This window comes from Dermochelys coriacea, chromosome 2 (assembly GCF_009764565.3).
Source record: "Dermochelys coriacea isolate rDerCor1 chromosome 2, rDerCor1.pri.v4, whole genome shotgun sequence".
NCBI classification, from domain to species: domain Eukaryota; kingdom Metazoa; phylum Chordata; order Testudines; family Dermochelyidae; genus Dermochelys; species Dermochelys coriacea.
In genome coordinates this window covers 16,954,213-16,982,181 of record NC_050069.1, presented here as the reverse complement: position 1 = coordinate 16,982,181, position 27,969 = coordinate 16,954,213, and the positions used below count along the sequence as shown (strand labels likewise).

At 41.7% G+C, this 27,969-nt stretch overlaps 1 protein-coding gene across 1 annotated transcript; it reads right to left on the bottom strand.

Moving 5' to 3' along the window:
• Positions 1-96: 96 nt before the first annotated feature.
• On the bottom strand, positions 97-18,845 carry TMEM71 (transmembrane protein 71). The gene is given in 11 exon segments (XM_043507337.1): positions 97-928; positions 1,797-1,854; positions 2,057-2,118; positions 4,350-4,425; positions 5,500-5,637; positions 5,640-5,681; positions 7,327-7,499; positions 14,030-14,242; positions 15,751-15,811; positions 16,485-16,581; positions 18,800-18,845. Coding segments are annotated over 10 exon segments (987 nt in total). The 5' UTR covers positions 16,531-16,581; positions 18,800-18,845; the 3' UTR covers positions 97-810.
• Positions 18,846-27,969: the final 9,124 nt, after the last annotated feature.

Sequence of the window (27,969 nt, the reverse complement as noted above, 5' to 3'; positions counted from 1 at the left end):
CACCTCCCAGTTCATTGCTCTGCCCTCACACAGTGACCTCCAAAGAGTTATTCAGCCCTTTCACAGTCCCACCATCAGTCATGCCCTCCGAACATGCCTCCTTCAGATTCTGCTGCTACTCCCAGCCCCATTCCTCTCCTTAGGGCTGGGTTTCCCTTCTTCCTTCAGCTGCTCTGCTTCCTCATTCTTCTTGTGGTGCAGGATGAAGTCCAGGAGGGGCTGGAACAGCCAGTCTCTCACTCCCAGGAGAGAGGAAGCCTGGAGGGAGTCTCTTTAGTTCCCTTCTCCATCCCCATCTCATCCTAGGGAGGGGCACAGTGCTGGGTGCTAAAGAGGCCTTCAAAAGCGCTTCTGGCCCTTTAAAAGAGGAAGAGGAGGAGGCTTTGCCTGCTCCTTGTGCAGAGGAAGGAGGAAGCCCATTAGCATGTGGGTGCCCCAAATATCTTCTTTTCCTTAGGAGATGGGGAATGGGGAAGGACAGCCAATAAAACAGACAGGGTTGTAGGCAGGTCTGAAAGCCTGAAATCTCTGGGGAGAGCCTGACTTCAGTGGAGTTACATCAGCGTCAAACTGAGAGGAGAATCAGGAGAACCCTAAGGGCCAGATACTGTCAACCTTACTCATGTTGACTAGTAACTTGCTCTGTGAATAGTGCCAGTAGATTTATTGGAATTTTCTACTTACTCATTGTGAGGAAAAGTGACATAATCTGTCCCTACCTGTATAAAGTGTGCACAAATTACCATTCTTAAGAAAATCTTGGCCTCCCACAATATCAGCATCTACTATTTCAACACTGATCTCCAATCTTTATATTCCATTTCCACTGCTCTGCTTCCAACATACTGATCTGTGATTCCAAAAGACAAAACTTCTGCCTGTCTTCTCCTGTTCCCTCAGGTTACACTGCACTCTTGAAAGCCTACCCCTGATTGAGAAAAAGAAATATTGCCCTTTTGATCCCCCCTCTTGCGACACATTGAAATCCAGAGGCTCCCAAATACTTTTAGCCTCAGCAGCACCTATAAATGGTCTTCACAAACTAAGAACAGACTTCTGTTGTGTGGAAGGACAGTGGAATTACCTTTTGTAAAGTCCAGCATGTGTAGAAGTGATTACAGGATTGGGGCCTATATCTGTGCTGGTCTCATATCATTCAGGACTTTATTACACATTAACCTTTCCACTTACTGTACTGAGAAGCAGGCCCAATGACAGGGATGGCAAAGGGGGCAATTGCCATGGGGCCCGGGAGATTTAAAACGGCCCGAGGGCCTCCGGCCGCCACTACTGTAGGGCTCCTAGGTGCATGCAGAGTGGTACTGGCATTGGCAAAGGCAGCTGGGTGGGCATGTGGAAGCCCAGGCCATGCCAACTAACTGTTCTGCCCAGGGGCCGGAATTGCTGTTGGCGCGCCTGCTGAGAAGTTTTAATCATAGACAAAACTTTGAATTAAATCAATTTAAAACAGAGCCGCATTTAGAAATGCATTTAGAAATGAAGAAACAGACTTTATTCCACTCCTCAGGCTAATTTACCACTTCCTTCTATGCCATTCATGCTGACCCACTAGATGATGGTTTAATAGGTTACATTTTTCTTTTTTGCTGCATTTACTGCTAATCATGAAAAGGCAACATTCAAACACAAAGATATTTTCATGACCACAAAAGTAGCAAGAATAGCCAAAGCCTCTTGCAATACCTACTGATCACTCATTGTCATCTTTTGACCAGAAGGAGTATTGATAGAATCTCTTCATCTAAAGTATATTGAAATACTCTTGCACTGCTTACCGTAATCTGGTGGTTTTGGAAGATGTGACAAGATTGATAAAAGATGACTTGGCAGCATCTTTGGAGCAAAAGAACAGTCAATTTTAAATGTATGATTCTACAGGTGATTAAAGGGAAAATGCTGCCCTCAAATGCACACATGTAGCTTTCATTGAACCAAGGAGAATTGTACACACACATCTAATTTGTGACAGAATTTGGCCCTTGAATCTAACCCATTAAAATATTGTATGTCAAGTATAAAGAAAGTCTCTACTTACAAACTAAAATTATCAGCAGCAAAAAGGCCAACAAAGTGGCAAAGCATCCTCCCAGAAAGCATCTGAAATCATAACAAATACCCTAGTTTTTAGATTGTACGATGGACAGACATTGGGTCAACACAATAAAATAACTGGACACATTTCAAGATCAGCCTTCAGTCAGCTACCATTCTGATCCTTCAGTTAAGGACCTCAATATTCCCAGACTGGTAATGGGAGGCGGGGGCTGGGAAGGGACCAGTGTCATGAAATGTGATGGAATGTTTACCTCACACAGGCCAGGAAAGGGTTAATATGGGCCTGAGAAAGGCCATGGTAGGAAGAAACCAAGGGGACCAGCGGCAAGGAGTTGGACTAAGCAGACTCTGGCAGCTGGTTATAGGGTCTTGGGCTGGACTTCAATGTAGTGGGAGGCCCCAGGTTCCCCTACCAGCCACTTGTATGGTAGCATGAGGCCAGAGAAGGGGACAAGGAAAGCAAGGGAGGACAATGGGGCCCAGAGTCTAGGCTGAAGACCTGATACAAGGTCTCGAACATTAGTTTGTTGGCCTTTGTTACCCTTCTCAAACTTTCAAATATCTTGTCCAAATATATGTCTTGCACAACCCAAAAAAGCATCCCGATGCTAATGCAAGTTGTATTGAATATACAGAATCCTGGGAAAATAGATGAAAGTCACAGGAGATAGGGAAATTTGTGTTTTTTGAGAATCAGGTGAGCCATGACTATAATTTCAAACTTGGCACCTGTCTGCAGCCAGGTATCTCAAAAATTCCATTATGATGCTGATCACTTCTGCATTCACAAGTGCATTCCTTTTTTATTGCATATGACAATATTCTTATATACTGAATCTGGGCTAGTATGAATTAAGAAAAAACAAATGCCAAGGAATATATAGTACTAGGTTTTGAAATTTTCCTCTCCAGTGTAACACATGCCTGCTCAGTGTGGCACTCTGTCCCCTCTAGTGCCTAGACCAGCTGGAGACTGATGAATCTACTATAGCCTTAGCTAAGAGAGATGTATCTTTTAGCTCATGCAGTAAGCTCCAGAGTTCCCAAGTTTGATCCTGGCCACCAGGAATCTGTCGGCATTACAAGTGATACCAGTTTCAATGGATTTCTTCTATTCCCATCACTGACATTGAAACTAACCTTTTCCCAGTGACTCAAACTCAGAGTTCCAGACCCAACTGAGCTCACTAGGGTATGATCCAAAGCCCACCAAAATCAGGCCCTTATAGCGATTACTTTAAAACAACAACAACGCAAAACAGGTTCATAATCCCAGAAGTGTGTGTATAGGTCCGGGGGGCGGGGGAAGGAGAGGTCCAGGGGTGTCTCTCCATGTGGCCTTGAAAACAGTTAAACTCTTTTTTTCCCCTCAAACTTCCAAATAACAAAAAAGTGTTCCTAAATTATGAATAAATATGCAAAAATTCAGCCTGAAAGATAATGGCTTGACAAAACTATAAGTATGTGAAAATGACCCATTAGAATGAAATAGCTTAGACAATCTTAATTATAAGCAGTGCTCTATGTTCCACCTATAATAATAAAACTAAACCATACAGACCACAGACAGCAAATTAGCACCAAAGAATGGAAAAGGAAGCAAGAATGGATTTCCCGAAGCACCAGTTCTCTTTTGTTCAGCTTACAGAAACCTTGCTAATTGGGATGTTTGGTTACGCATCAAGTCAAAGAAATAAAAATCTGTAATATGTGCAGTGAATAGCTCTCAAAGATCATCTTTGTCTTTTGGGTTCATTGTTTTCTAAATTTTAAAATTAGATACATAAAATTACACTTAATTTTATTAGACTTGATTAACATCAAAAGGGAAAGTTAGCCTAACTAGACAGTTTAGTTCTTAGAGGATATTTACTTGTAAAATTTGAAAGAAGTACGTTACAACTTAATACAACTAAAAAAAAAAATTGAAAATGGTAGTATTTCCTATATAATTAATTGCATAACTCATATACCAGACATGCTAAATTATTGTGCACAATTTGGAATATATATTTGTACACCTAAATTTATGCAGGCTAAGAGCAGATTTGTGCATACATATCCTGCATTTGCACAGAGCCAGTTAGGTGTCATATCTGTATCCAAACACCTAATATGTGTACACACATCAAATATTTGCTTGCAAATACATCTTTGAAATAGTGCATGTCTAACTTTGAAAAGCAGGCCGTAAATGTCATGTTTTATTCATCAGTTGGCATTTTATATAAATAAATAAAGCATGATTATAATGAAGATAAAATCAAAATTACCTTGCACACACTGAAATGATTAAACACATGGACAGCATAATCATTTGATAAATGACATTTCTCACTGCATTGGATTCTAATAAAAAAAGGAAACAAATTAGGAATAATAATTATTTTTTCTGGACATACTAGAATACAAGAAGCAGCTCCTTCCTTCCAGCTGCCCTCCTCTGAAACTATGAACCTGAAATTCAGTGAAGGAAGAAGTATTTGTGATAAAAAAAGATGCTTTACCAAAAACTTTACTATGATATTCACCACGGGTGAGCTCCACAGAAGTCAATGGGAGTCTTCAGTGGGGGGGGGGGGGGGGGGTTAAAATCAAACCCACTAGAGGCAAACCCAATTATTCTATTCTCCATATAGACAGACTATACATCTGCATTCTCTTTTTTTAAAGCTGTAAAGTCTGCTGAATCGAATTCTAAGTGTCATATAAAAATATATTCTCCCACAAAATCTTCCTTACCTTAATTGGACAAATATTTTTGACAATGGACATAAGGATGTACATGGAAATGGCCATGAGAAGTATTCATAAATGCAAAATAATCACCTTAACAAATTTAAAATATAATTTGTTTTTTAGATTTTGCAATAACTAGAACAGTGTAAATTTACAAATCTCAAAATCTGGGAATTTATTTGCTAAAGGGACCAAGAAAAGCTTAAATGTCAATGGGTCTTTTTAAAATGTCCATAATTCAAACAAATTAACAGGATTTTTATTTTTATTCACAGATTTTATTTTTAAATTCTCAAAAAATATTTTTACATTCAAAGACCAGGATGAAATTCTAGCTCCATTGACGCCAATTGGAGTTTTGCCATTAACTTTGGCAGAGCCAAAATTTCAGCCAACGTGCCAGAAATTTGTGGAAGATTTACTATAGTTAATAGAACAGTATAATCTTAAAACAGGCATTAAATCTAAAGTGAAAATCTCAATACAACCATGTCCAATGAGCAGTTAAGGCCCCTATATATTATTATTAATTTATTAGTATAAAAAAATTGATTCTTTTTCCAAATTAAAATATTGTAAAAATCTCCAGTTTCAAAAAAGGCCATTTTTCAATACCATGTTTTTCCATTTGAAAAAGGTCAACCAGCTCTAAAAATAAACTGAAAAGGAAAGAACATAACTCACTTGAATGATCCAAAGTCTCTTCATGGAAATACCCATCTACCATAAACTGGGAGCAAGGAGAGGAATCACTGAACTGTTTTCTTGACTGAATGAACACATCTTTAGAAAAAGAGGAATCATTAGCTGCTAGTGTTTGTTTTGTGACATCCAGGTTTTGCATTCAGAAGAAAATTCAGGGTCATCTGCAAGAGGCACATGTGCAACTTTTCTAGCTCACAGTAATGGAAAGGGGTGGAGAATCTGTGCTGACAGATTTTTAAGATAAGAAATGACTAATCACAAGGATTTCTCTGAATTGTTAGTGATATGGAATTGGCACAGACCCATTATATGTAGGAAAATGCAGAGGGAAAGAAGCAGATTAAAGACAAAGCTTCATAAATTTTAACACAGTGAGGATATAAAAAGCTCAAACTGAAAACAGCAATGGGCCAAATGATCAGATTTAATACAGAAGTATCTCATTTTCACTAGCTTCCTATCCAAAGTCAGTTTCAAAAGGCCCTCCTAGGTTATAAAGATCCCCATGGATTCAAACACTGTTACCATCTCATGTTACTGGCTCAATTTGCTCTGCAAAACTCTGTCTCTGATCCAAGAAAAGGAGTACTTGTGGCACCTTAAAGACCAACAAATTTATTTGAGCATAAGCTTTCATGAGCTACAGCTCACTTCATCGGATTCATCGGATGAAGTGAGCTGTAGCTCACGAAAGCTTATGCTCAAATAAATTTGTTAGTCTCTAAGGTGCCACAAGTATTCCTTTTCTTTTTGCGAATACAGGCTAACACGGCTGCTACTCTGAAACCTGTCTCTGATCTGTCCTCTAAATCAGTGGTTTTCAAAGTTCGGGTCACAACTCAGTACTGGGTCGCAGAATGCAAGGCACTGTCTCCTTGCTCAGCACCCAGGGACCCTGGCGGCCAGCCACTAAAAATTAGAAGTCCCTATCTGTTCTGACACCGTGCTGCGCCCCAGAAGCGGCCAGCAGCAGGTCCAGCTCGTACGCAGGGGGCCCATGGGGCTCCGCATGCTGCCCCGCCCTGAGCACCGGATCCACACTCCCATTGGCCAGGAACCGGGCGAGAGTTGCGCAGAGTCGCTTGTGTGCCTCCACCAAGGAGCCAGACCTGCTGGCCGCTTCCGGGGCGGGAATAGGCGGGAAGCCTGCCTCTGCACCCCGCTGCGCCGCTGACCGGGAGCCTCTGGAGGTAAGCCTGCACCCCAACCCCATGCCCCAATCCCCTGCCTCCGCCTGAGCCCCCCCACAAACCCAGAGTCCCTCCTGCACTCCAACCCCTTCATCCCCAGCCCAGAGCCTGAACCCCGAGCCCAGAGCCCTGACCCCTTCCCACACCACAACCCCTGCTCCAGCCCAGAACCCCCCCAAACCCAGAGCCCCCTCCTGCACCCCAAACCCCTCATTCCTGGCCCCACCCCAGAACCTGAACCTCCAGCCCAGAGCCCTGACCCCCTCCCACACCCCAACCCCCGCCTTAGCCCAGAGCCCCCTCCCACACCCTGAACCCCTCATTCCCAGTTCCACTCTGCAGCCCTGACCCCTGCACCCCAACCCTCTGCCCCAACCCTGAGGCTCCTCCCACACCGAACCTCCTCATCTCCAGCTCCGTTAGGTCGCAGACGTCAAAAAATTTTCTTCATCTGGGTCGCCAGAAAAAAAGTTTGAAAACCACTGTTCTAAATGCTGATTTGAGCAGAGTCCCCTCGCAAAACCAAGGAAATAGTTATCCACCTACAGTGATCCCATCATTAACAGACAAGCCTAACTAAATACAGCACATACTAGCGATGTTACTGTGAGCTTACCATTGCCATAGTGTGGATTGGCATCTAGTTTATTATCTCCATCATTCCAAATCTCCTCTACACGAGGAGAATCCATATTGCTAAGGACGTTGCTGTTCAGCCATGAATCCGAGGCACTGAGACTGAACAGACTAGCAAGAGAGCGACGGATTTTCTTCCGTCTCCTGAATATTCTAGAAAGGAAAGAAATAACTATGTTTTAAAGGGATGAGGCAAACTACTTTTATTTATAATACAGTGTAACAGGGTTCATGTTACGCCCCTGAGTATTTAGCCCCTGCGCCTCCCCCTTCAATGAGTCAGGGACACTTCAGTCTGGTGCAACACCCGTGCTCTTTATTCTCAAAAGGTTTCCCACCACCAATTCCCAACTATATACAGGCTTCACAACTACTTTGCGTACAACAGACTAGGAGGCTCCCACTTCCTTCTGTGCTGTGCTGGACCTGGATCTGGACCCGGACCCGGACCCGGACCCGGACCCGGACCCTGACCTTTTCCCTTCCCCCCTTCTGTGGCTTCCTCTGAGCCTTTATAGCTCTGCACTAATAAGACTGGCGGGTGCGTCCAGCTACCAGGCAGGCACAGGGCTATTCACCCATTCCCAATCCATTTCCCTTGATTGGGGCTGGAGTGGCAGGAACTGATTAAGAGCTTCTCAGCCAGCATCCTGAAACAAACAAAAACATGGTCTAGAGGTTAGAGTACAGGCCTACGACTCAGGCATCCTGCGGTCTGTTCCTTGCTCTGCCACAGGTTCACTCTTGGGCTTGTCATTAAATTTCTCAATGCCATTGTTTCGGCATCTGTAAAATGGGTCTAACAATGTTTACTTCTTTTATCAGGGTGTTCTGTGGTTTAACAACAGGTTTCAGAGTAGCAGCTGTGTTAGTCTGTATTCGCAAAAAGAAAAGGAGTACCGGTGGCACCTTAGAGACTAACAAATTTATTCGAGCATAAGCTTTCGTGAGCTACAGCTCACTTCATCGGATGCATTTGGTGGAAAAAACAGAGGAGAGATTTATATACACACACACAGAGAACATGAAACAATGGGTTTATCATACACACTGTAAGGAGAGTGATCACTTAAGATAAGCCATCACCAGCAGCAGGGGGGGGAAAGGAGGAAAACCTTTCATGGTGACAAGCAAGGTAGGTTTCAGAGTAGCAGCCGTGTTAGTCTGTATTCGCAAAAAGAAAAGGAGTACTTGTGGCACCTTAGAGACTAACAAATTTATTAGAGCATAAGCTTTCGTGAGCTACAGCTCACTTCATCGGATGCATTTGGTGGAAAAAACAGAGGAGAGATTTATATACACACACACAGAGAACATGAAACAATGGGTTTATCATACACACTGTAAGGAGAGTGATCACTTAAGATAAGCCATCACCAACAGCAGGGGGGGGAAAAGGAGGAAAACCTTCCATGGTGACAAGCAGGTAGGCTAATTCCAGCAGTTAACCAGAATATCAGAGGAACAGTGGGGGGTGGGGTGGGAGGGAGAAATACCATGGGGAAATAGTTTTACTTTGTGTAATGACTCATCCATTCCCAGTCTCTATTCAAGCCTAAGTTAATTGTATCCAGTTTGCAAATTAATTCCAATTCAGCAGTCTCTCGTTGGAGTCTGTTTTTGAAGCTTTTTTGTTGAAGTATAGCCACTCTTAGGTCTGTGATCGAGTGACCAGAGAGATTGAAGTGTTCTCCAACTGGTTTTTGAATGTTATAATTCTTGACGTCTGATTTGTGTCCATTCATTCTTTTACGTAGAGACTGTCCAGTTTGGCCAATGTACATGGCAGAGGGGCATTGCTGGCACATGATGGCATATATCACATTGGTAGATGCGCAGGTGAACGAGCCTCTGATAGTGTGGCTGATGTGATTAGGCCCTATGATGGTATCCCCTGAATAGATATGTGGACAGAGTTGGCAACGGGCTTTGTTGCAAGGATAGGTTCCTGGGTTAGTGGTTCTGTTGTGTGGTGTGTGGTTGCTGGTGAGTATTTGCTTCAGATTGGGGGGCTGTCTGTAAGCAAGGACTGGTCTGTCTCCCAAGATCTGAGAGAGCGATGGCTCGTCCTTCAGGATAGGTTGTAGATCCTTGATGATGCGTTGGAGGGGTTTTAGTTGGGGGCTGAAGGTGATGGCTAGTGGCGTTCTGTTGTTTTCTTTGTTGGGCCTGTCCTGTAGTAGGTGACTTCTGGGTACTCTTCTGGCTCTGTCAATCTGTTTCTTCACTTCAGCAGGTGGGTACTGTAGTTGTAGGAATGCATGATAGAGATCTTGTAGGTGTTTGTCTCTGTCTGAGGGGTTGGAGCAAATGCGGTTATATCGTAGCGCTTGGCTGTAGACAATGGATCGAGTGGTATGATCTGGATGAAAGCTAGAGGCATGTAGGTAGGAATAGCGGTCAGTAGGTTTCCGATATAGGGTGGTGTTTATGTGACCATCGCTTATTAGCACCGTAGTGTCCAGGAAGTGGACTCTTGTGTGGACTGGTCCAGGCTGAGGTTGATGGTGGGATGGAAATTGTTGAAATCATGGTGGAATTCCTCAAGAGCTTCTTTTCCATGGGTCCAGATGATGAAGATGTCATCAATGTAGCGCAAGTAGAGTAGGGGCATTAGGGAACGAGAGCTGAGGAAGCGTTGTTCTAAGTCAGCCATAAAAATGTTGGCATACTGTGGGGCCATGCGGGTACCCATCACAGTGCCGCTGATTTGAAGGTATACATTGTCACCAAATGTGAAATAGTTATGGGTCAGGACAAAGTCACAAAGTTCTGCCACCAGGTGAAATCCAGGCATTTACAAAACACACTTTGCTTCTCTACAAAAGAAAAAGGACACTAAGCTATCTAAACTACTATATGCCACAAGGGGCCACAACAATGGTTCCCGTAACCCACCCAGCAATATTGTTAATCTATCCAACTATACTCTTAGCCCAGCTGAAGAATCTGTCCTATCTCGGGGCCTCTCCTTTTGCCCCTCCACCCCCACGAACATGATACAGTTCTGTGGTGACCTAGAATCCTATTTTCGACGTCTCAGACTCAAGGAATATTTACAACACACCTCTGACCAACATATTAACCCACAGAGACCTTCCTGCCAACACTACAAAAAGAAGGATTCTGGGTGGACTCCTCCTGAAGGTCGAAACAGCAGCCTGGATTTCTACATAGACTGCTTCCGCCGACGTGCACGAGCTGAAATTGTGGAAAAGCAGCATCGCTTACCCCATAACCTCAGCCATGCAGAACACAGTGCCATCCACAGCCTCAGAAACAACTCTGACATCATAATCAAAAAGGCTGACAAAGGAGGTGCTGTCGTCATCATGAATAGGTCGGAGTATGAACAAGAGGCTACTAGGCAGCTCTCCAACACCACTTTCTACAAGCCATTACCCTCTGATCCCACTGAGAGTTACCAAAAGAAACTACAGCATTTGCTCAAGAAACTCCCTGAAAAAGCACAAGAACAAATCCGCACAGACACACCCCTGGAGCCCCGACCTGGGGTATTCTATCTGCTACCCAAGATCCATAAACCTGGAAATCCTGGACGCCCCATCATCTCAGGCATTGGCACCCTGACAGCAGGATTGTCTGGCTATGTAGACTCCCTCCTCAGGCCCTTCGTTACCAGCACTCCCAGCTATCTTCGAGACACCACCGATTTCCTGAGGAAACTACAGTCCATTGGTGATCTTCCTAAAAACACCATCCTAGCCACTATGGATGTAGAAGCCCTCTACACCAACATTCCACACAAAGATGGACTACGAGCCGTCAGGAACAGTATCCCCGATACTGTCACGGCTAACCTGGTGGCTGAACTTTGTGACTTTGTCCTGACCCATAACTATTTCACATTTGGTGACAATGTATACCTTCAAATCAGCGGCACTGCGATGGGTACCCGCATGGCCCCACAGTATGCCAACATTTTTATGGCTGACTTAGAACAACGCTTCCTCAGCTCTCGTCCCCTAATGCCCCTACTCTACTTGCGCTACATTGATGACATCTTCATCATCTGGACCCATGGAAAAGAAGCTCTTGAGGAATTCCACCATGATTTCAACAATTTCCATCCCACCATCAACCTCAGCCTGGACCAGTCCACACAAGAGATCCACTTCCTGGACACTACGGTGCTAATAAGCGATGGTCACATAACCACCACCCTATATCGGAAACCTACTGACCACTATTCCTACCTACATGCCTCTAGCTTTCATCCAGATCATACCACTCGATCCATTGTCTACAGCCAAGCGCTACGATATAACCGCATTTGCTCCAACCCCTCAGACAGAGACAAACACCTACAAGATCTCTATCATGCATTCCTACAACTACAATAGCCACCTGCTGAAGTGAAGAAACAGATTGACAGAGCCAGAAGAGTACCCAGAAGTCACCTACTACAGGACAGGCCCAACAAAGAAAACAACAGAACGCCACTAGCCATCACCTTCAGCCCCCAACTAAAACCTCTCCAACGCATCATCAAGGATCTACAACCTATCCTGAAGGACGAGCCATCACTCTCACAGATCTTGGGAGACAGACCAGTCCTTGCTTACAGACAGCCCCCCAATCTGAAGCAAATACTCACCAGCAACCACACACCACACAACAGAACCACTAATCCAGGAACCTATCCTTGCAACAAAGCCCGTTGCCAACTCTGTCCACATATCTATTCAGGGGATACCATCATAGGGCCTAATCACATCAGCCACACTATCAGAGGCTCGTTCACCTGCGCATCTACCAATGTGATATATGCCATCATGTGCCAGCAATGCCCCTCTGCCATGTACATTGGCCAAACTGGACAGTCTCTACGTAAAAGAATGAATGGACATAAATCAGACGTCAAGAATTATAACATTCAAAAACCAGTTGGAGAACACTTCAATCTCTCTGGTCACTCGATCACAGACCTAAGAGTGGCTATACTTCAACAAAAAAGCTTCAAAAACAGACTCCAACGAGAGACTGCTGAATTGGAATTAATTTGCAAACTGGATACAATTAACTTAGGCTTGAATAGAGACTGGGAATGGATGAGTCATTACACAAAGTAAAACTATTTCCCCATGGTATTTCTCCCTCCCACCCCACCCCCCACTGTTCCTCTGATATTCTTGTTAACTGCTGGAATTAGCCTACCTTGCTTGTCACCATGAAAGGTTTTCCTCCTTTCCCCCCCCTGCTGCTGGTGATGGCTTATCTTAAGTGATCACTCTCCTTACAGTGTGTATGATAAACCCATTGTTTCATGTTCTCTGTGGTGTGTATATAAATCTCTCCTCTGTTTTTTCCACCAAATGCATTCGATGAAGTGAGCTGTAGCTCACGAAAGCTTATGCTCGAATAAATTTGTTAGTCTCTAAGGTGCCACCGGTACTCCTTTTCTTTTTGTGGTTTAATAGTTTCCAAACAACCCTGAGCTCCTTAGGTGAAAAACCACTAGACAGTGTAACATTATAGGGCCAAATTTTACAATCCTTCCTCAGGTAACACCACTATTGAAGTCATGTGGGAGTTTTGCCTGAATAAGGATTGCAGGACAGAATCTGTTCTTTTAATTTTCTTTTTTATTTTCCGTCATGGTAATACCCTCTTGGGAGCAGGACAGTAACACTTCTTTTTCTGCAGAGTGTCCCTCTTCCTTGGGCAAACCATTTGTTTTGCTGTGTTTCTAAAAACTGCAGCTTTAGGTTTACTGTTCTGCTCATGTCCCATTATTGATTAACTCTCGAGAAAGGCATCCACACATAGAAACAGTGCTGGTTAGTTTTGAGCTGCCGATGAGCATCAGGAGACACATCACAAATGTATTGGGTTATGGCCATAACAAAATGGATCAACCACTACCCTCAATTTTTTTTAATTCTGGGCAAGTGAATGATGAAATTACAAAAATAAAAGTTGATATTTAAAATCCAGAGTAATTTCCATATCAAATAAAACATGTTTTATAGCAAATACAATTTGGAGCCTTCCATATGTAATATAGCATGAATTTATTGGACAAAATCTTAAAGCACAATTCAGTTTTTGCTCAGTCCTCAATCAGGCAAACCTCCTAATGGCCCACTGAAAATTACACATTTGCTATATTTTGAAAATTATGATAGTTTGAAGGTGAGAAACAAAAAATCTTGAATTTCCTTAAAATGTTTGTTATACCTACTTTTGGATTTGCTCTTATCCTTCTTTTATACTTAGAAGAATTGAAGTCACCCTTTTAGAACACTAAATATTTCAGCAACAGGTGAAAAGCCACAAATTTCTGAGTAACTGTACCTCTCTTTTATATTTACTGCAGAGAGCTCCCATCACAGTAACATCTGTGTGCTTAAAACTTTTGAGATAATGTTATAAGGCATGACTCTGAAGACCAAGTGATTTTAACCACTGCAGTCTCTCTGAATTATACTACTTGGTATGTTCCATTGCTATTAGGAAAAGGAATCCAGATATAGAAATAACGGAAGGAGCTAGACAAACTCATGGGACTGGAAGGGACCTCGAGAGGTCATCTAGTCCAGTCCCCTGCATGTACTGAGCATTATAATCATACTCTTACAGCCAACCAGAAATCTCCAAGTTAAGTCCAGAGTTAAAAAGCCAACATCCAATATTAAGTAAAATGTATGTGACTCACTTACCTAACTAATTTCTCCTTATAGATAACACTTGTCTGTGATGGGGTCAGTGTTACATTACCATCTTCATCAGACACAAAACTGTCTTCCGTCAAAATGTAATAGCCATTAGTAAGAAGCCGAGGACTACGGCGACATGTGAAAAGAGACCCTGTCAAAGGATTTATGGAACAACATTCATAGGAGGTGTCACTATCCAGAAAGGCATAAGTGTAACTGAAAAGGAAAGAAATAAAACCCTCTAAGTTAGTATATGTTTATTTAGCACAGGGCCATAAATGTTCAAACACGATTGAATGATAATGTTTTTAGATTACACATCACTTTTCATTTTAATAGTTCCCAGAACACTATAGAGTTGTGTAACAGGGTGACTTGCCCTTATGGGTTAGAAGCCTGGAGACAGCCAGCCCCAATGACTAAGGAGGCACATGGGAGCAAGGCTCGCCTGATTGCCCTATAAAGGGCAACAGGAAGCTTCAGAGAAGAGGTGAATGCTCAGGGAGAAACAGACAGAGGGAAGAAGCTGCAGGAAGTGAGTCTCTGGCTGTACTCCCTTCTCCAGCTGGGTACTTTGGGAGTTATGGCTGGGTAGAAAGCCCGGCTGGAAGATTTGTTTTCTCACGAGAAGAAAGCAAAGAAGGCAGGCCAGGCCTTGCATCTTCTCCAGCTGCTCAGAGAGAGAAAAAAAAAGACATAGCTCTCAGGAGGAGGGGCTGTTCCCAGCTTAAGACTGGAGTGGAAGATGTCTGTTTATTTGTGAACAAAATCAGCCCCTAAGGTTGGCCGTTATTATTGGATTCATGAAAGCCTGTGTGGAGTTTATCTAAGAAGCCCCTTGAAGGGGGAAACTGAGGCAAGGGGCTGCTTGTAGGGCCACCCTGAGGTCACAAGGATGGAGGAGGCTCACTCACTCACAAGCTGTAACAAAATGATATACAAACTATACACAGAGATCACTTCACCTGCTACTGAAATGCAGCCATCTCCGGAGTTAAATGTAGCAACTGCTGAATAACACACACCAGACAAGTATTTAAGACAGATGTGGGTAACTTTTCCCACTGGAACACAAGGGGACTGTTAGGTAGGCATAACGTACGTTCCTGATTTTGGAATTGGACCCCAATCCTGCGAGATGCTGAGTACCCACAACTCTGAGTGACTTCATTGGGATTTAAGGGTGCCCAGCACTTTGCAGGGTCAGGCACGAATACCGATATACATTTGTCAGTATCGGTACAAGCAGGTATTGATCTTTCAGCAAACAGAGATAATGGGAAACTCATCAAGTTCTTGAAAACTGGCAAGAGGTGAGTAATAGATAATTGTACAAAGATCTCTACCAGGGACAAGAGATGACAGTATTGTAATGCAAGGGCTAGGGGTGGGCATGCACCACTGCCCTCTGTTGGACAGAATCTGAAATGAACAACTGTGTCATATACCATATGCTACAGTCACTTTATGGGGATTCTACCTTAGGTCAAGTGGTTGGGGCTTGTGTTTTTTCAAGCAGGAGTATCTGAATTCTATCCCCACTGTAGCTTTGAAGTTTCAAGTGGCCATGGATTTGCAGCAATGATATCTGTGAAATGCAATGTGGCCATGCTTTAGTGTGGTAATAGCACCCTAATCATAAATAGTTTAAATAGGAATTTTAGAAATGTTTTTCAAACACAAAGGAAAAATAAAATGAAACAAAGGATAGTTTTACTTCATACCTCGGCAAAATATGTTCAGGGGACAGACTTTGCCTGGGCTCTTTATCAAACACTGAAAAACCTGTTGAGACAAAGACCAGATAAGGAGACGCCCCAGCATCAGCTCACCACACAGGCATTTCAAGCGACAATAGAACCAGCTGACTGGTTTTCACTAACAATATGCCTTGATGAAATTGAAAGAAGAAAAAAGGAGAAGAAAATTAGGAAAGGAAAAGAGACTAAAGGAAAGAAAACAGAGTGATGGTGGGTAGATAAAATGAAACCTCATAATTTAGACTTATATAGCATCATTCCAAAAAGAGTAGCATGAATCAAAGCTGATTACAGTCAATAAATCCAAGTTGCCAATGTACTGCACAGCTTAGTGTCTTGTGGGAAGTAAATCCAGGCACATACAAGGGAATAGGTCCAGTACTCTTAATGGCATTGTCTGATTCACATCATGAACAGTTCACTCAATGATTGATTCTTTACATATTACAGATTTGTATTTTATATACATTAGAGTCTGCTGATATATTCTCTTCGTTACAATTTTATACAAAAACCTCTGTAAAATCTTAACTTTTCAATCAATGGGAAAACATTACATCCAAAGTAAGAAATTCATATTCACTTTAGAAGGCAATCCCTCATGTAAGGACACAATCCCTGACAGGTGGTTATTAGATTCCAGTATAAACCCAAAATGGCAAAATCTCAGTTAAGAAAGCCCAGAGAAATGCCCATACATTTACTTGCTGCTGGTGTTGACATTAGTTGGGATATTCGATACATCTTGAGAAGGTCTGTTGCACACACTCTGGAGCTACATGCATCACAGATTATCTGCAAGAAATTTTAAAGGAAAGTTGGTATTTATTGAAAAGAGAGAGCTGCAAGGTATAATCAGGAAGGGACATTACATTACTAATTCCTAATGCTGTATTCCATTAGATGCGAGTCTGATCCTGCTATACTTCCTCACTGATTTCAAGAGCAAAATTTGTTCAAATAGGGCCTGCAGGCCCAGGCTCAAACTCTATTTGGTCAATTGCAGTCCCTTTGCAATCTGCAACTGTGATCTCTTTCCTAATATTTAAATCCATGATGTACAGTATAGATAGGCTTACACATGCACTACAGTATTTACTTTATTTTTTCAATAATATACTTTTGAATCACCGTTTTGAAAAATAAAAAGCGCTGAATGAGAAATAAAGTTTTACATACAATATCTTACATGTCTCTAGTGCCTTGCATGAGAGAATATCACAGTGCACTTTACAAACTGGTATACAATCTATGGTTTCTACCCTGCAAATACTTAGATCTGTGAGTAGTCTCATTAAAGTTACTCAAGTGACCATGGTTTATATGTAGGGATCACATCACCCACCACTGAGAGGCAGGACAACTTGAGGGGAAACATAACAGCTGTTTAACAGAATGTAGCAACACTACAAATCCGTTTAGGCTAAGATGCGAGGGAGAAATGCATCTCCATATGCAGATTAGTGGGAATGTGGTGTATTTCTCCCAGTTATACACAACTTCAAGAACAGTTTAAGAACACTTGTGATTTACAAAGCAATGTTTTTCTGTGCAATGATTTTACACAGAATTGCTTTCCCAGAGTCTTGAAAACACTGGAGAAAGAATGTTCACTTCATTTTGCAACCAGTACTTTACACAGCCCCACTTTTATTTATTGTTGGCTTGAAAGGATTAGGTTTTTGTCTGTAAAAGTCAGTCAACGTTGACTTCACTGTACACACGTACACACACCAATGAAAAAATATTTTCACTCATAATAATCCCAAATTTACAGATAGGCGAAGTAAGAAAAATGCCACTTGAGAATTTATTAACGTTTGATTTCAGGATATTTACTTTGTATATTTTGAAATGTGATGTTGATATTTTGTGTTTTAATGGTTATAAAGCTTTATCCTATAGAATCTCAATGTCTACTATCGTTTAAATAATTGTTTGCCCCCCATTATGTGATTCCACCTATAATTTCCCACAACTGAAAATTTAAATAACTAAAAATAGAAAAAAAAATGCTTAAACCATAATTTCACACAACTGTGAAAGTGTAAATAGACAAAAATTCTAAAAAATGCTTAAAATAAATACCTGTATGCAGTGTAGTTGTAGCCATGTCGGTCCCAGGATATTAGACAGACAAGGTGTGTCAAGTGGTATCTTTTATCGGACCAACTTCTGTTTGGTCTGTTTTATCAGACCAAGCTTGTCTCTCTCACCAAACAGAAGTTGATCTGATAAAAGATACGACCTCACCCACCTTGTCTGTAAAATAAACATTGATTTATCCATCAAAATTAAAAAAAAAAATCTAATTTTGCCATGCAATTATTCATGACTTAAAGTAAGTTTCTATGTTCTGATAGTATCATAAGCTACCATTACAATGTAACCAAATCAGAACAAAGCATATCAATTTCCACTTTGCAATTACTTTAAGTAAGTAATATATGTGACCCACAACACGTCAAAAGAGGCCTGTAGTTCAACAAATATCTTTGAAACGAACATATGACGAAAGGCCAAATATGAACAACCTAACTGAAAATGAAACAAAGCTAAAGGCAAGTCAGCAACATTTTATGGCAATCATTCAAATCAAAGTTTATTGAGTTTACAACACTGCCCAATTCTGAAATTTAAATCACTAAAATGTAAGCATGAAAGCTTCTGTCTTTCTACTCTGAATGTAGAAAACAATTTACTTTAATCACTTTCCTTGGTGATAATCAAACTGGTCCTTAAAACAATGATACCCTCAGTTGGTAACTAGCCAATCCCTTGCGCATGTTGCACTCTACACTGTAAATATTTACATCAATATGTATCAACACACATAATTAGCAGTTAAAATTATTTAAGCCCAAATATTTAACCTATTCAGATAACAAATATTGCTCTCATCTTTTGAAATACAGTAAATGTCTATGAGAAATAATTTTATTTGTTCATACACGTCACTGTTTGAAGGGTATTTTAGTCTATTCTCTTTACTGGTAATGATGAAAGCATTCACCGAAATGTAAAGCTTCTTGAAGAGCTGACTGTAAATGGAGAAATCCAGGGCTCAGTTATTCCTCCGTTGATCAACGTAATAAAAAACATCAACATGTGTAAAATCTTCCAAACCTGAAAAAGCCATTTCACTATTAACAAACATATGCAAGAAGTTTTTCCATCAAAAAGAGTCTCTGGAATGCAACTGTAGGGTGCTCTTTATGCTGCTTCCTGGAACAGAATAGCTCTGAGGTCTTTGAAAAGGCAGGTCTATAAAGCCCCTTGTTTCCTTTCAAAAACAGATTGTGCAATCAGAAGCAAAGAGGCAGAATGAGGTCATTCTTCCTGTTAAGTAGCCTCACATCACAAGCATTCATTTTGAAGATTAAGATTAAGATTAGGCAAGTGAACAACCCTGCAGGGTGTTGCAAAATGCAAGATATGCCAGCTTTAAATAACGGTCTATTCTATTTATATCGTGATGCACAAAACCAGCATCTTGTCTGTGATGCTTGTAAAAACAACTGATACAACTTTTTACCATATCTTTTATTTATAAATCTGATACAGTTAGGACTCAGTATACTTTACAGTCAGGTAGTCATATCACTTAGTACAACACTAATGTTGTGAGACTTGAAGGTTTTGATTGTATTAGTATGCCTAAAATAATCTTATTTTACCCCCCAAAATCCCTGAATGTTAACAAAATCCCATCCAAGAGCACTGTTGTACAGAAGAAACATCAGTTAATATTTCATAGTTCAGTAGCAGTTCAGTTGGTTTTCAACAACCACACCGTGGCTGATCCTAACAGAATTATGCAAATGTTAGGTAAAAGTACATTGGAAGATGAAATAAATATGGCCAGGGAAACATTTATAAACAAAGCCATAGCCACTACACTTCAATGATGAATAAAACAACAGAAGAAAGAATACCACTAATTCCAATTGAAATAAATTTAGTCTGAATGACTAGTTCTAACAAGCAGAATTACTGGATTGTAGAACAGTCTCCAAAAGGAAATGGAAAAACCCCATCACTTGGGTCATTTAAAATTACACTGTTGTAGGGACCAATCCTATTCAGGCAGAGGAATAAAATGACCTGATAAATATTTTCTATCTCTGACTGCTATGACTTTATGTATGTCAGACAGAAGGGTAATAGATGAGTAGTACTATAAAAACAAATAAGTAATATCTGACTTCATTTTCTTCCTGAAGAAAGTGAAAAAAATTCCTTCTGTTGATATAGTCACAATAAATGAAAACAATCTGCTGAGTTAAAAAAAAATAACCAGCAGTAATCTGACACAGGTTATTGCAAAACATTTCAGTATTACCTCACCCATCTGAAATGTTTCACTTAAGGTCCTTCCACTCCAGACTGAAAACTGAGGGCCAAATTCATCCTTGGTGGAACTTCCTTGACTTCAGTGCATTTACCCCAAGGGTTAAATTTAGCCCCAAATGAGTAATGCTTCCATGGTCGCATGAACTTTGCAACAGTCTGAATAAAACCACCAGCAGCATGAAGTCTTTGTATAGTGGAACAAAGACGAAGGAAACCATTATATGTTTTGATCCGAATGTCTTGTGTTCTAGAAAAATATGCCTTTACTGTAATTTTACTAAGCACACATATATAAAAAAATACACATCTGTCTATATTAAAGGTGCATCATCAACTTCTAAAAAAAAATCAAGTTCCTATCTGAAAATGTTTTATATTTATTGTGGTAACTCATGGTAGTGTCCCTACAGTTAGATTGAGTTCTAAAATAGGGCATAAATTCCTGTTTCTCTCTAAAAATAGGTGGCCTGTAGATATGTTTTCTATGCTCTGAATTTTCTGTGTAGTTTTTGTTTTATTTTTTTTCCCCTTCATACATTTTCAATAGGAAGTCTCTGAAAATGTGCTCTGACTGATTTATTTCCTGGGTAATCTGACCTTTCATTGTTGGCCGATGTCATAAATATAAAGGGAAGGGTAACCACCTTTCTGTATACAGTGCTATAAAATCCCTCCTGGCCAGAGGCAAAGTCCTTTTACCTGTAAAGGAGTAAGAAGCTCAGGTAACCTGGCTGGCACCTGACCCAAAATGACCAATGAGTGGACAAGATACTTTTAAATCTGGAGGGGGGAGGGAGAAAGGCTTTGGTCTGTCTGTGTGATACCTTTGCCGGGAACAGATCATGGATGCAAGCCCTCCAACTCCTGTAAAGTTAGTAAGTAATCTAGCGAGAAAATGCATTAGGTTTTCTTTGTTTTCACTTGTGAAATTCGCTGTGCAGGAGGAAATGTGTATTCCTGTTTGTGTCTTTTTGTAACTTAAGGTTTTGCCTAGAGGGATCCTCTATGTTTTGAATCTTACTTCCTGTAAGATTATCTTCCATTCTGATCTTACAGAGTTGTTCTCTTGTTTTTTTGTTCTTTTAATAAAGTTCTGTTTTTTAAGAATCAGATTGGGTTTTTTGGGTCTTAAAAATCCAAGGCTGGTTTGTGCTCATCTTGTTTATTCTCAAGCCTCTCCAGGAAAGAGGGTGTAAGGGCTTGAGGGGATATTCTGGGGAAATAGGAACTCCAAGTGGTCCTTTCCCTTTTCTTTGTCTAAATCACTTGGTGGTGGCAGCATACTGTTCAAAGACAAGGCGAAATTTGTGCCCTGCAAAAGTTTTTAACCTAAGCTGGTAAAAATAAGCTTAGGGGAGTTTTCATGCGGGTCCCCACATCTGTACCCTAGAGTTCAGAGTGGGGAGGAACCCTGACAGCCTATATCTTTAAAAAAAAATATTGTCTATCTGCACAAACTTTGGTAGATGTGCATCCTTACTAGGTCTGGTGCAATGGGTAGTTTTTGAAAAGAAATAATCTGGATTTAGGGTCAACATTAGCCTTTAACTTTCAGTTATAATCAATGTGCCAAGGATTGCTGACGCATAAACTTTGTGCGCTGGATCATGTCTAAGCCCTTCTTCCTCAGAACTTCAGAAGTCATGCTTTTCTGTCAGATTTTATACTACAAATGGGAAGGATTTTATGTTCCATTTCAAGCACAAAAAAAAAAGTTTCATGAGCAGATACACAGAATAGAAGAAGGTTTATGTACAGCTGCATTTTTACTCCTCAGTTTGCCCCCAAGCCACCTCACACTTGAAAGGCCCACTCTTCGTTTAAACAATAAAAAAATAGGAAATTAGTATGCAAAAAGCTTTGTTATGAAGCAGTAGCAAGGCTCTACACACATAGCATATCTGACACAAAACCACAAAAGCAAGAAAATGAAACCTAATAGTACATATCCTGTACTCATCCCACAGACACACACTTTATTGTTGCCAAAAGAGCTGTACATCGGAGACCATGCGCGGCAGCCATAACTATGTCCCCCTTGCAATGTCAGCTGCCCATCACTCGCTTTACCAAGTTACCCTGTCTCGACACAGAAACTCCTCCACCTGGGGAAAGTGAGGAAACAGATTGACAGAGCAAGACGGGTACCCAGAAATCACATACTACAGGACAGGCCCCACAAGGAAAACAACAGAACACCACTGGCCATCACATAAAGCCCCCAGTTAAAACCTCTCCAGCACATTATCAACGATCTACAGCCAGGGCCGGCTCCAGGCACCAGCTTTCCAAGCAGATGCTTGGGGTGGCATTCAGAATGGGACAGCAGTCCGTGTTCTGCGGCAGCAATTTGGTGGCAGCCCCACCGCTTTTCCTGCCGCGGCAGCTTTTGGGCGGCAGCTCTGCCACTCTTCCGGGCACGGCGGCAATTCGGCGGCAGCTGTTTGGGGCGGCAAAATTGGTAGAGCCGCCACTGTCTACAACCTATCCTGGAAAATTATCCTTCACTCTCACAGATCTTGAGAGACAGGCCAGACCTTGTTTACAGAGAGCCCCCCAACCAGAAGCTAATACTTACCAGCAACTACACACCACACCACAGAAACACTAACCCAGGAACCGATCCCTGTGGCAAACCTTGTTGCCTACTCTGTCCCTGTATCTACTCTAGGGACACCATCAGAGGACCCAACCACATCAGCCTCATCATCAGGGGTTCATTCACCTGCACGTCTACTAATGTTTTATATGCCATCATGTGCCAACAATGCCCCTCTGCCATGTACATTGGCCAAAATGGACAGTCCCTATGTAAAAGAATATATGGACACAAATCGGACATCAGGAATGGTAACATACAAAAGCCAGTGGGAGAACACTTCAATCTTCCTGGACATTCTATAACAGTTTTAAAAGTAGCTATACTTGAAATCTGTTTCTGAAGTTTTTTTGTTCAAAGAGAAACAGCAGAACTAAAATTAATTTGCAAATTTAACACCATTAATTTGGGCTTGAATAGGGACTGGGAGTGGCTAGCTCATTACAGAAGCAGCTTTGCCTCTCCTGGAATTGATACCTCCTCATCTATTATTGGGAGTGGACTACATCCACCCTGATCAAATTGGACCTGTCGAGACTGGTTCTCCACTTGTGAGGTAACTCCCTTCCCTTCGTGTGTCATTATATAATGCCTGCATCTGTAATTTTCACTCCATGCATCTGAAGTGGTGTTTTACCCATGAAAGCTTATGCCCAAATAAATGACAGGTTTCAGAGTAGCAGCCGTGTTAGTCTGTATTCGCAAAAAGAAAAGGAGTACTTGTGGCATCTTAGAGACTAACAAATTTATTTGAGCATCAGCTTTCGTGAGCTACATCCGATTGAAGTGAGCTGTAGCTCACGAAAGCTGATGCTCAAATAAATGTTAGTCTCTAAGGTGCCACAAGTACTCCTTTTCTTTTTGCCCAAATTAACGTTAGTCTTTAAGGTGCCAGCAGACTCCTTGTTGTTTTTGTGTATATACTGTGCTTTGTGTATAGTTAGTTTCACTGTATAGCCCTTCTTCTCTGCAAAGTCAGCTAGGGCCTGATCCGAAGCCCACTGAACTCAGTGAGAGATTTTCTATTGACTTTGATGGATGTTGAAGCAAGCCCTTAGAGCTAGATCCACAAAGGTATTTAGGCACCTAACTGCTTCTTTAGGGACATTATCAAAACAATTGCTCACCTGCCATCTAACCCCATAGGTGCCAAAGTTACCACTAGCAGGCCTACTAGTTAACCCGCTTAAGTGCTAATGCCACCCCACAGCTAACAGGCTAAATACTTTTGTGGATCTAGCCCTTCCCCCTGTAATTTGTACAGAGCTGTTACACTGCATCAGGAAATTAAAAATATCTTGAAATATTGGAAAACAGAATTGGATCATCACAGAAATTGGCCCCAGAACAGGACTCAATGACAGGGTTAGTTGAAACTCCTTTCAGCTCCTCTTTTAGAATTATTAGATATCAAACTGACAGCTCCATTTCATAGCCTTTGAGATGCTTTGGTCAGTGTCCCAGTTGTCTGGATTTTTGCCATTTATATTTGCTTTTGAAGAGTCTGCAACTGTGTAAAACCAACTTATAATTGGAGTTCAGGAACATCATATTGGCTCGGATCTTAATAATTGCATGTATGCAACTATATGAAGAAAATGTTTAAAAAAATCCAAATCCGATTTTTTTCAACTGTTAGAAAGAAAAACCCCACTCTACTCTATCAAAGACCTCCTGACTGTTTAAATTTGACAGCTCTTGTTCATTGTTGTTCAACTAGACTTAGTGTCATCTAATAATTTCTTCCCTGCTATAAAAACTCTCATCTAAATTGAGAATTTTCATTAATACTTTCTCAAGCCTTAAACCTGTAGTTCTCATGAAAATTTTGTAATGCTTACTCAACAAGGAGATTGATCTATAATGTACATATCACTAGATCTTTATCAGGTATAAAAGACAGACTAGTTAAATTGTTGAGAGTTTTCCATCTCAATTATATAGCTGAACAATTCTAGACTTGGTCTAGAAGCACTTGTACAATTCTGCAGAGTATGTGGGGGAGCTCATGCTGAATGGTTCTGATAGGCCATTCTGGCCTTGGAATCTGTGAATCTATGATTCCCATTCAACCCCTTCTTTCATGGGTTTGCCTACATAGCACTCAATATGCTAACATCTGCAACTCTGCATAAAGATGACTAATCTAATCTCATGCTTCAGGGTTATAGCTGGTCACCAGCAGTGGTCAGGAAGGAATTTTTCCTTCACTGCACAACTAACTAGATATATTTTGTTTTGTTTCTCCCATCTTCCTATGAAGCATCAAAGATTGGCCACAGGGCACCCAAGAGGGCTCTGAACGGGTACAAAGAATCCTCTTTCTAGATGCCTGACTGGTGTGCCTTGTTCACATGCTGAAGGTCTTACTGGTCACCTGACTTGGGGTTAGGAAGGATTTTCTCCCCAGGTCAGATTGATTGGGCCCTTAGGAATTTTTCACCTTCCTCTGCAACATGGGGTGTCATTCATCTGTTGGGATCTGGCCACATCTCACTTAAACAAAAGGGGTGATTTGATTACAGTCTATAAGTGCCTACATGAGGAACAAATATTTGATAATATAGAGTGTGATGGGTTCTCCCTGCGGTGCCAGTTGGAACTGGGGTACCACTGAGCCCACCTAACCTACCAGCCTGGGCTCCCTTTCACACTGTGGTGCTGTGATAAATTGCCACACTCTCCAAGCTTGCTCTTTCACCAGCATACACACCGATACACATACTCAGCATACACACAGCTGCTGAGATCAGCTCTGCATGGGAAGGCTCAGCTAAGGCACCTCCCAGTTGCTAAAGTGCACACCTCCCTTTGGAAGGTAAACCTAAAATTATATCGTCTTGTGCTGCACAGGGAACTGTACAGTGTAATCTCATAAAATTTACCCCCTCCCTCAATGTGGAGAGAGACCTGCAACAGCTTTCTGCCCCAAGTTATTTCCACATACTGGTTTTAAGACAAAAATAAGTTTATTAACTACAAAAAAATAGATGTTAAGTGATTACAAGTGATAGTAAATAAACAAAACTGCAAACTGAGCTTAACACACTAGATAAGCATAGAATATCAAGGTTGGAAGGGACCTCAGGAGGTCATCTAGTCCAACCCCCTGCTTAAAGCAGGACCAATCCCCAATTTTTGCCCCAGATCCCTAAACAGCCCCCTCAAGGACTGAACTCACAACCCTAGGTTTAGCGGGCCAATGCTCAAACCACTGAGCTATCCCTCCCCCCCAATCTAAGAGGAATTCTTCAAGGGCCTCCTTCCCATGGGTCCATATGATGATGTCATTAATGTAGCGCAAGTAGAGGAGGGGCACTAGGGGACAAGAGCTGAGGAAGTATTGTTTTAAGTCAGCCATAAATATGTTGGCATATTGTGGGGCCATGCAGGTACCCATAGCAGTGCCCTTGACTTGAAGGTATAAATCCCCAAATCTGAAATGGTTGTGGGTGAGGACAAAGTCACAAAGCTCAGCCACCAGGTGTGCCATGGCCTCGTCAGGGATACTGTTCTTGACAGCTTGTAGTCCATCCTCATGTGGAATATTGGTATAAAGAGCTTCTACATCCACAGTGGCCAGGATGGTGTTTTTTAGGAAGATTACCACTGCATTGTAGTTTCCTCAGAGAGTCGGTGGTGACCCAAAGATAGCTAGGAGTGCTGGTAGCATAGGGTCAGAGGAGAAAGTCCAAATAGCTAGATAATCCTGCTGTAAGAGTGCCGATGCCTGAGATCATGGGGTGTCCAAGGTTTCCAGGTTTATGGATCTTGGGTAGCAGATAGAATACGTCTGGTCGAGGGTCTGGGGGTGTGTCTGTGTAGATTTGTTTAGGAATGAAAGCTACCATATCAGTATCAGATGAAACACGTCAGACTTTCTCCTACTGCTATTTCCAAGGTGATGACAGCAGCACCTAAAAAAAAAAAAAAAATGTTGTGCTCCTTCTTCGCCCGAGTTCAGCATCTAGAAAACTCCCATTACGAGCTGTCATCCTACTATTGTAAACCTGCTATAACCTGCTGTGAGCCAACCAACAATTCACTCCTCCAGTGTCCCTCACAATATTAAACCCTAAACTGATCCCCAGCCCCTTCCTCATCTCATGCAAGCCTAACCCCAGACACCAAGAGTACAAAACCCAGAGTTTCTCCCTGCTCCCCTCTTCATCAACCACCCAAGAACATTAAACCCTGACCCCCTTTCCCCAGCACCGTCCTCACCTCCACTCATATCATAAGCATCCCTTCCTCTAAACACTGAAGCTACCTTCTCAGATACGTGCAATTCTATCACTGCTATACAACAATCCTAATACCAGACCCAGTTCCCTCTGAGCTAGGACTGGTCAAAAATGGTAAAGTCCTTTTATGAAAAAATTAAAAATCACTTTCATTCTGCAGATTTCTAAAAGGTGCAATTTTCTGTTCAGTCCATATTCTCCACAAGTATTATTTTGAAAAAAAAAAAATTGATTTGAAAGGTTTTTTTTTTTGCGCTTCTTCCTCCTCCATTTTTCTCCTCCTTTTCCCAAGGAAGGCGGGGGCAGGGCAGGGAAGTGGGAGAGAAATCAAACACCCAGTACCCCAAAGTACTTCATGGGGGTGGGGTCCTTTGAAACAGACACCAATAAAACATAATAATGTTTCACAGAAAAAAATACCAGTCCCCAAGGATAGACCATGTACTCAGAGGCAGTGCTGGCCCATTGGAGGTGTACTCTTTACCTCTCACCCCCCCAAATGCAATAAGTAATTTTTATTTCCACAAACCTAACAATATACCAACACATACTAATACACTTGTTCAACATTCCATGTTAAATAAGATTAGTGGTATTTTGGGGGTAATACTAAATCAGGACCCCCATGACCTGCTAAGGGCCTTAAGCAATTGCTTAGGGCTTGTCTACATTACCTGCTGGATCGATGAGTAGTGATCGATCCAGCAGAGGTCGATTTATTGCGTCCGTCTAGACACAATAAATCGACTGCTGAGCGCTCTCCTGTCGACTCCTGTACTCCACCAGGACAAGAGGTACAGGTGGAGTTGACGGGGGAGTGACAGCTGTCGACTTACTGTTGCGGTAAGTGGATCTAAGTACGTCAACTTCAGCTACGTTATTAACGTAGCTGAAGTTGCATAACTTAGATCGATTCCCCCACCCCCAACAGTGTAGACCAGGCCTTAGTCTGTGTAAGCTTAGCATCACTACTGCATGCACCCTTCC